This window comes from Silurus aristotelis, assembly GCF_946808225.1.
Source record: "Silurus aristotelis genome assembly, chromosome: 29".
Classification (NCBI taxonomy): domain Eukaryota; kingdom Metazoa; phylum Chordata; class Actinopteri; order Siluriformes; family Siluridae; genus Silurus; species Silurus aristotelis.
The window spans coordinates 6,178,052-6,188,051 of NC_139602.1; the positions used below are offsets into that span (position 1 = coordinate 6,178,052).

At 40.6% G+C, this 10,000-nt stretch overlaps 1 protein-coding gene across 20 annotated transcripts in view; it reads left to right on the forward strand.

Annotated features, from left to right (window-relative positions):
- Positions 1-10,000, forward strand: part of LOC310722498 (DNA (cytosine-5)-methyltransferase 3A-like) — a 72,350-nt gene that overhangs the window by 34,782 nt on the left and 27,568 nt on the right. For 3 of the 20 annotated variants that reach the window (XM_083534998.1, XM_083534997.1, XM_083534990.1), the window contains exons 4-6: positions 8,338-8,563; positions 9,548-9,591; positions 9,728-9,928. In XM_083534998.1, coding sequence (XP_083391124.1) covers positions 8,338-8,563; positions 9,548-9,591; positions 9,728-9,928 — 471 coding nt within the window. Of the gene's footprint in view, positions 1-8; positions 66-668; positions 920-8,337; positions 8,564-9,547; positions 9,592-9,727; positions 9,929-10,000 lie in introns of those variants that run through there. The other 17 variants (XM_083534982.1, XM_083534983.1, XM_083534993.1 and 14 more) reach the window with 11 other exon arrangements.

Consider the following 10,000-nt stretch of genomic DNA (forward strand, 5'->3'; position numbering starts at 1 on the left):
CCACACAGGACCACCAGGGGCACTATGGAGTAGAGACCATCAGCAGAATGCTTAGAATGAGCCAGGTACGGCACACACACATACACATATAGCACACCGGAATGAACAAACACAATAAACAACACATTCTGTCGTAACGGAGTAAAGGGTCCAGATTTTACCGGTGAATCAAATCAAGTGGCTCAAATGGTCCTCTGAACCGTCCTTTGGCAAAGCCAGTTCCCCTCTGTTCCACGATCACAAGGACCTTTAGTTCGTACCTGCAATTATTTCCCAGAAAAAAAACGTTGCTTTAAATCTGCGACGCAGCCCCTATGGTACCTTAGTGAATTCCTCCAGACATTACGCCAGTAAGTTGGTTCCTTTTCAATGCGTATTAAGTTTATTAAATAAATGCTTATTTATCACTTAAAATGAATAACATAAAATTTGTTAGCGAAAACACAGTTTAAAATGTTATTCCGTGTGTTCCTGAACGTTCGTGATTCCAGTGAAATTGAAGATAATCTAAAAACAGCAACTTGCTGTTAGTCAGGTTCCAAATGAGAACCCGCAAATTTTCCGATCTACGAATTCTCGGCGGTTGACCGTATTGGACTTACAGCTCATCGTTTCCCACTATTTCTTGTTCACATCTTAACCGGCCAATCAGGTTAAAGTTGTGTGTTACAGCTAATGATTTTATCACCTAAAGACCTAACCACCACTCGAGCACCTGCTGTGGCTCTTGATGTGCTGAGCTAAAATGGGGTGACACAACTTTTTTGCATAGCCTCGAATAAGCCGTAGATATCAGACGTGGAGACAGCTTGCCACATCATTTAAAAGCAGGAAGTTGTGGTCCGTAAACCCGGAAGTGCCCCGAAAGAGTGAGAGCGCTCCACACTAATACCTGCCGTTATACTGAAGTGTAATAATGGTGAGTTTCTACTACTTCAATATTTTTTTAATTTTTTTATTATGACACCTTTTTGAAATGATGATCCCACGCACTCTGGCCATGTGAGGCACTTGAAACAGGAAGCTAACCCTGAGCTAGCATAGCACATTTTGAATGAGTTTCACTTTATAGGCAAAAAAAAACACTAGTAACTCATTGTACAGTACAAATTAGCCCAGGTTGGTGTTCACTGTTTAGTTGGTACTGAATTTGTAGCATCTAAATTTAGGAAGCTACTTAGATACAGTGGTGGACAAAGTACAAAAACCATGTACTTGAGTTGAAGTAGGTAAAATATGACTCCAGTAAAAGGAAGTGCTCACTTGAATAAAAGTACAAAAATATTTGCCTTCAAATGTACTTAAGTATCCAAAGTACTATGATTTATTATAACTATAATGTTACTATTATTGTTTTTGTCACAAGACTCTTTACTTAATCACTTCAGTTTATGTGAAAAGACTCGAATGTGACTCTCAGCACACTGATCTATTAATAGAATGATATTAATGACTCAAACACTGATTGATTTCTATTAGAATGATCATGAACCCAAAACCTTCTTTTCAACTACTTAAAAAAAAAAAAACACAAATGAGGTTTGTGAGGATTGAGGGTGTTGTGGTGAGCTCGAGTCTGGAGTTTCTTTTATCATTTATTCCTTTTTAAATGTTCTGCTTGCTGTTGAACTGATGCTGATGTTGGTGATCAGTAGATTCCAAAAAACGACAATCAAACAAGTTCAATACCAGTTTTCAGCCGCTCATAAATAAAAAGGAACACAAGATGTAGTTGGGTATAAAAGTAAGATATTTGACTTTAAAATGTAGTAAACTTAAAGCTACTTCATTGCATTTACTTTTCTTTTTACTGTCCACCACTGTTTATGACTAGCCATCGCTAACTTCGAACTGTCCGGTTCATCGTCGCTAACGTCGCTGATGTCATTCAGACCCGCTGACGTTTTTATTTGTTTGTTTTTAGCTGACTGATGTAAATCATTATAAATGTAAAGATGTTTAGGGAAGGAGACACATGTCCATACAGGAATCTCCCACGGCCTCATGATTCCCTCACTGTGTTACTTTGAGTCGTTTATTAACGACTAGGAAAGCTGTTTGATTCTTACTATCTGCTGGACCAATCCGACCAATACCAATACTTCCTATACTATTACTTTACATTATTACCTCTACACAATTACTCTACATTATTACCACATAATTACTACTGCACAAAACTACTCTACAATATTACTACTACACAATTACTCTACATTATCACCACATAATTACTACTGCACAAAACTACTCTACAATATTACTACTACACAATTACTCTACATTATCACCACATAATTACTACTGCACAAAACTACTCTACAATATTACTACTACACAATTACTCTACATTATCACCACATAATTACTACTGCACAAAACTACTCTACAATATTACTACTACACAATTACTCTACATTATCACCACATAATTACTACTGCACAAAACTACTCTACAATATTACTACTACACAATTACTCTACATTATCACCACATAATTACTACTGCACAAAACTACTCTACAATATTACTACTACACAATTACTCTACATTATCACCACATAATTACTACTGCACAAAACTACTCTACAATATTACTACTACACAATTACTCTACATTATCACCACATAATTACTACTGCACAAAACTACTCTACAATATTACTACTATACAATTACTCTACATTATTACCACATAATTACTACTGCACAAAACTACTCTACAATATTACTACTACACAATTACTCTACACAATTACCACAAAATTACTACTACACAATTACTTTACACAATTACCACAAAATTACTACTACACAATTACTCTACATGATTACTACAACACAATAACTCTATATTATTACTACAACACAAAGACTCTACATTATTATCACAAAATTACTACTACACAACTACTCTACATTATTACTACAACACAATTACTCTACATTATTACTACAACACAAAGACTCTACATTATTATCACAAAATTACTACTACACAATTACTACTGCACAAACTTTTTACTACACAATTACTAGTACACAATGACTCTACATTATTACTACTAAACAATTACTCTACATTACTACTACAACCCAATTACTCTAAATTATTACCACAAAATTACTACTACACAATGACTTTATATTATTACTACAAAATTGTTTATGCACACGTGTAGTTGTGAACATTGCTAATATCGTCTCTTACTCTCATATCTAAAGTGTTTACAAATTTAATTTGGAAATACTGAGTATTGGAAAAGTTTAAGGTGTAGCGTATTTGTGTTTATGTGTGTGTGTGTGTGTGTGTGTGTGTGTGTGTTTTCAACCCAGTCTCTGTTCTTGCTAATGACATGGCAGTCGACCATCAAGTCTACACTTTTGTTTATTTTTTTCCCCCTGTGTGTGTGTGTGTGTGTGTGTGTGTTAAAGAGACTGGTAGTAGTACCCATTAGTTACACACACACACACTCACACACACACACACACACACACACACGCGGCTGTAAACCCCACTCCAGCCTGGCTGCAGTGGACTATGAGGCTTTTACAGCCATGTGCAGAAGCCTGCAGACGCTCGCACACCAGGAGCTCGAATGCTCATGTTTTATGTTTATTTTAAAGCTCAGGTTCTGCTATAAAAACCATATCATTAAAGACTTAACACGCTAATGTGCCTGGCACGGAACAGAGGCCTGGAGCCCGCTAATTAGCACCATGATGCTAAGTGCTGCCTGCTAGTTTTCATTCATGATTTGCAACATCGACATTTTTAATACGCTCACGTCTCTTTGAAGGTTGTGATTATTTATAGTGGTGGACGTTTATATGATGGACAACCTCCATTCATTACTCCAGACACGTGCCAATTATAGCGTTTACGATACGCCACAATATTGAACTTGCACCAGGCCCTTGTACATTTCAGTTCTCATGCTCAAACTGTCCACGTAAAATGCTTACTAGGCCACTAGCAGAGGTGGCGACTAGCTACTAACTAGCTGCGGGCCGTTTTCAAACTCAGTCATGCGTGTGTGTGTGTGTGTGTGTGTGTGTGTATATATACAGTAAGGAAAATAAGTATTTGAACACCCTTTGCAAGTTCTCCCACTTAGAAATCATGGAGGGGTCTGAAATTGTCATCGTAGGTGCATGTCCACTGTGAGAGACATAATCTAAAAAAGAAAAACACCGCCAAAGCATGATGCTACCACCCCCATGCTTCACTGTAGGGATGGTGTTCTTGGGATGGTACTCATCATTCTTCTTCCTCCAAACACGTTTAGTGGAATTATGACCCAAAAGTTCTATTTTGGTCTCATCTGACCACATGACTTTCTCCCATGACTCCTCTGGATCATCCAAATGGTCATTGGCAAACTTAAGACGTGCCTGGACATGTGCTGGTTTAAGCAGGAGAACCTTCCGTGCCATGCATGATTTCAAACCATGACGTCTTAGTGTATTACCAACAGTAACCTTGGAAACGGTGGTCCCAGCTCTTTTCAGGTCATTGACCAGCTTCTCCCGTGTAATTCTGGGCTGATTTCTCACCTTCCTTAGGATCATTGAGACCCCACGAGGTGAGATCTTGCATGGAGCCCCAGTCCGATGGAGATTGACAGTCATGTTTAGCTTCTTCCATTTTCTAATGATTGCTCCAACAGTGGACCTTTTTTTCACCAAGCTGCTTGGCAATTTCCCCATAGCCCTTTCCAGCCTTGTGGAGGTGTACAATTTTGTCTCTAGTGTCTTTGGACAGCTCTTTGGTCTTGGCCATGTTAGTAGTTGGATTCTTACTGATTGTATGGGGTGGACAGGTGTCTTTATGCAGCTAACGACCTCAAACAGGTGCATCTAATTTAGGATAATAAATGTAGTGGAGGTGGACATTTTAAAGACAGACTAACAGGTCTTTGAGGGTCAGAATTCTAGCTGATAGACAGGTGTTCAAATACTTATTTGCAGCTGTATCATACAAATAAAAAGTTTAAAAATCATATATTGTGATTTCTGGATTTTTTTTTTTTAGATTATGTCTCTCACAGTGGACATGCACCTACGATGACAATTTCAGACCCCTCCATGATTTCTAAGTGGGAGAACTTGCAAAATAGCAGGGTGTTCAAATACTTATTTTCCTCACTGTATGTATATGTGTATATATATATATATATATATATATATATATATATATATATATATATATATATATATATTGCACAAAAGTAAGTGCACCCCTCACATTTCAGCAACCATTGTAGTATAACTCCTCAAGGAACAATACAAAAAACTTGGATATATTTTAGTGTGTCAGTGTGCAGTTTGTATAGCAGTACAAGTAGTATACAATACAGTATAAACTGGCAACAAAAGTGAGTACACCCTAAATAAACATGTCAAAACTGTGTCCAAAGTGTTATTATTTAGTGTGAGCACCATCACTGCCTTAATCCTCCTGGGTATGGAATTCACCAGAGCTGCACAGGTTGTTGCTGGGATCCTCTTACACTCCACCATAATGAGATCACGGATCGACTTCTTTGAAGGACCCTTGCAAGGTCTGTTCTGAAAGGAACCCGTCTTGGAAAACCTCTGTATTCAATTTCAATTCAATTCATTTTTATTTGTATTGCGCTTTTAACAATGAACATTGTCTCAAAGCAGCTTTACACAGATAATGTGGTGATTAAAAGTAAATATGTTCTTTGTAAGTAAGTTTGTCCCTGATGAGCGAGCCGGTGGCGACTGTGGTGAAGGAAAAACTCCCCGAGATGGCAAAGGAAGAAACCTTGAGAGGAACCAGAACCAAGAGGAACCCCATCCTCATCTGGGTTGCACTGAATGTCCATTTGAAGCAGATATACAATGTTGTGGGGTACAGTGATGATGATCAGAAGCGAACTGTATTCCTGAGTCAGTGTAGGAGACTGTTGACATTAACTACATTTCAATCCATCCTCAAAGCGCCCGTTCTTACTCCGGAATTTCATGGAACCACCCATGATAAGAAACCGTCCCAAGCTGTTCGAAGAGAACACCATCCAGAGGCAGGCCTGGACGAAGTGGGAAGATCCACAGAGGGGAGAGGGGCAGGAACAGTGGTCACTGGAGCCTCAGGAGCAAGTTTATCTCGACAGAGCGAGAGAGAGAAGAGAAGGATATTAAATATGACCTTATTAAATATGACCTTGACCGCTGTAGTGTAACTCAGTTTCAGGGAGAGCAACTCAGTTTCTTTGTGGAGAGCAACAATTCTAATTCTAATTTGTAAAGAAGAGGTTAGAACTTTGTCAAGGTGTCTTTATCCTTTTGAGTATACACTGTGGGCCGTCCCTGATTTCTATGGACGTGGCTCCAAAAAAAAAAAAAAAATTAAATTTTTTTTAAAAAAGGTGGTCCTGTGGGAGAGTTTCAGAGATATCTCTTGTGACCAACGATTATCTAGTCAGAAATTCTAGAGCCAGACATTGTCCCAACGCAAATTTTCTGAATGAAGTAAGTTGTAAAATGTAAATCTTCACGTTAAAATGTTTGTCCCTAACGAGGGCATCGGGAACTAGCAGAGACTTCACGAGGAAGACACCTTGAGAGGATGAGAGGAACCAGACTCAAAAATAAAACCCTTCCTCATCCGGGTGGCACCGAATGTTCATTCGTTATAGACAAAAAAATGTCACATAAAAAATAATTCCAGTACATGGAATGTCAATAAGGATCATTTGCTTGGTTGTTCAAAATTGGCACGTGACCTCTTTTCCCAAGCCATGCCCGGGTCCATATTCTCCTCCTCCACGGCCTCCTTTTTTTTCTTTCAGTACACCAGGGTTTTATTTTTTATTTCAACGCAAAAACGTTGTAGCATACGATTTTAAAGGTGCGATCATCATACAGTCCGTATACACGTACGTATTGCAGCATTCAGTGTATTGAAGGCGTTGTTTAGACATGTTTCCGACACGTCTCGCTACGTCGTACATGTGGACATCTGGCTCTGAGTGCGACCACTGTTTCAACAGTCATTCTGTGTAAATCATCTGCAAACTCAACATGCAAATCACTGCTCGGTAATGCTCATGTTTCCGAACATTTTATGTTTCAAAACGTGTGTGTGTGTGTGTGTGTGTGTGTGTGTGTGTGTGTGTGTGTGTGTGTGTGTGTGTGTGTGTGTGTGTGTGTGTGGTTAATATTTGTGGTTTTCTGCACTACATCAATTCATGTTTCAGGGAATGAAGCAAAGGGGGTGTGGCTATTGTCTTACAGTCAAGGGTGTGTGGCCATGATTTATATTTTAAGTAAATTAAGTAAAGGGGGCGTGACCAGTGTATCTCACAGTTTTCAAATTAAGTAAAGGGGGCATGGCCAGTCTGTCTTACAATCTTAAGAATAAAGGCAAGGAGGCGTGGCCAGCGAGTCTTATGTTCTACAGTCTTACAGTCTCGGAATGAAGTGAATTGTATGTTGGCAAGGATTTTTAGGGTCTCACGGAATGGAGGAAAAGGGGCGTGGCCACAGTTTTTGTAAATTCCAGGTGATAACATGAAAGAGGCATGACCTTTGTCCTCAGCGACCTACTTAAATTTCTTGCAATCTCTTCGAATAAAGTGAAAGGGGTGTGGTCTTTTTTGTCGTATAATCTCGAGGGGGGGGGGGGGGGCGTGACCAGTGTGTTCATAGAAATCACAGTGAATGAAGTGAAGGGGGAGCGGCCTTAGAGTCTCTCTGTTTTGGTGAACAGTGTGAAGGAGGCGTGGCCTTTGTGTTTGTCAGTCTTAATAGAGGAGGCGTGGCCTTTGTGTCTATTCGTTTTAATGAATGGTGTGAAGGAGGCGTGGCCTATTTGTCCATTTTAAAGAGTCAAATTAAAGGGGCGGGGCTTCATTTCCCACTGCTTTCGCTAGTTAAAACCTTCAGTCTGCTTTATTGCAAATGCAATAGAGGGATGTGTGTGTGTGTGTGTGTGTGTGTGTGTGTGTGTGTGTGTGTGTGTGTGTCTGTGTGTGTGTGTGTTTAATAGGCAGAAACAGTGGAAAGATCGACTGACGACAAGTGTCTGATGAAGGAAACGGTTTTTACACCGTAATTCTGAATCAGCCACACCGCAATAAAGGCTAATAATAAAAGTTCATTCTGCAGCAGGGAAGAGTCCCTGTTTAAATGTGCACCCACACACACACACAGTCATTCTGAGCGCTTCACCCACACTCTATGTATCAGATGCAAATTTCTTTCCACCTCCCTCTTTCTCCAAGAGAAGCACTAACCAGCAACACATTTATAAATGAAATACAATAAAAGAAAGGAATTGACGGGTGAAATGTCGAATGTCGCAGGTGAACAGCTGTGAGACTCTGATAGAGGGAGCGTTTGGGGCGAAGCAGAACGAGTGTAACGGCGAGAACGAGAAAGGGGTTTCCCAAGCGGTTCTGCCGGGCCATGACTCGTTCTCTGACTCCTCCCAGCAGAACGGCTCGGACAAAGCAGACCAGGACGAAAGCTCCGCCCCCTCCACACCTCGGAAGAAACGTGGGCGACGGAAACTCGAGCATCCCGAGAAACGTGAGTCGTGCCTCTGCCGTTCCGTCTTCTATCTCTCCGGGTTTTTTTTTTTTTATAAAGAGTTACAGAGCTGAGGCGAAACTCCAGAACTGCGGAATAAACCACCAGGTGGCATCGCGGAAAACAATCAGCTACTTTGTTTTAATGTTTTATTCCTTTTATACCTCTGAGGGGAGGGGGCGGGGCAGGGGGTGGAGTCACATGTGTACTGCACTCATTATTCCTAATAATGTGAAATGTCAGATAAACGACTTAACAAAATCCAGTTTGTTCTCCAGTCTCTCTCTCTCTCTCTCTCTCTCTCTCTCTCTCTCTCTCTCTCTCTCTCTCTCTCTCTCTCTCTTTTTCTTTCTTTCAAAATAAAGGAAAAAATGTCTGCTTTACTTTCTCTCTCTTTCTTTGTCTCTTTCTCTCTCTCTCTCTCTCTCTCTCTCTCTCTCTCTCTGTCTCTCTCTCTCTGTCTCTCCATTTCTTAATTTGTCTCTATCTGTATCTCTGTTTGTCCCTCTCTTTCTGTCTCTCAATTTCTCTCTCTCTCTCCTTTTCTTGGTCTGTTTCTCGGCCTGTCTTTCCCTTTATCTGTTTCATTCTCTTGTCTTTCTGTCTCTTCTTTTTTCCGCCTATCTCTCCTGTTCTCTGTCTTTCTCTGTCTCCATCTGTCTCTCCCTTTATCTATATCTGGTTTTCTCTATCTGTCTCTTTTTTATATTTCCCTTTCCCTATCTTTCTCTCTACCCGTTTCACCTTTTCTCTGTTTGTCTTTCGGTCACCTCCTTTCTCTGTCTGTCTCTTCTTTTCTCTATCGGTCTGTCTCTTTCTTTCTCTCTGTCGCTCTGACTTTTTTCCCCCACTGTATCTCTTTACATATTTGTCTCTCTGTGTTGTTTTCTCTTTATCTGTCTGCCCATCTCTATATCTCTATATCTCTGTGTATGTCTCTTTTTTATCTCTCTCTCTCTCTTTCTCTCTCTCTCTCTTCTCCAGATGTGGAGGAGGATGGCAGTAGCAGTGACACTAGTAGAGGAGAGGTAAACTTCTGCTCCAGAAATCTTACACATCACATTCACACTCAACACCAGTGCTTTGTGTGTGTATAGGTCAAGTGTGTGTGTGTGTGTGTGTGTGTGTGTGTGTGTGTGTGTGTGTGTGTGTGTGTGCGTGCAGGGTGAAAGTGGACGTGTGCGGACTCGTGGAGGCAGAGACATCAGCCTCCGCCGCAGACCCCCACCTCGCATCACCTTCCAGGCCGGAGACCCTTTTCACATGAGCAAGAGAGAGAGAGAGGAACTGCTCGCCCGCTGGAAAAAGGTGGAGGTGAGAGAGATGGAGAGAGAGGAACTGCTCGCCTGCTGGAAAAAAGTGGAGGTGAGAGAGAGAGAGAAAGAAGGAGAGAAAGTTGGAGAGAAACTGATGGAGAGAGAAATGGAGAGAGATGAA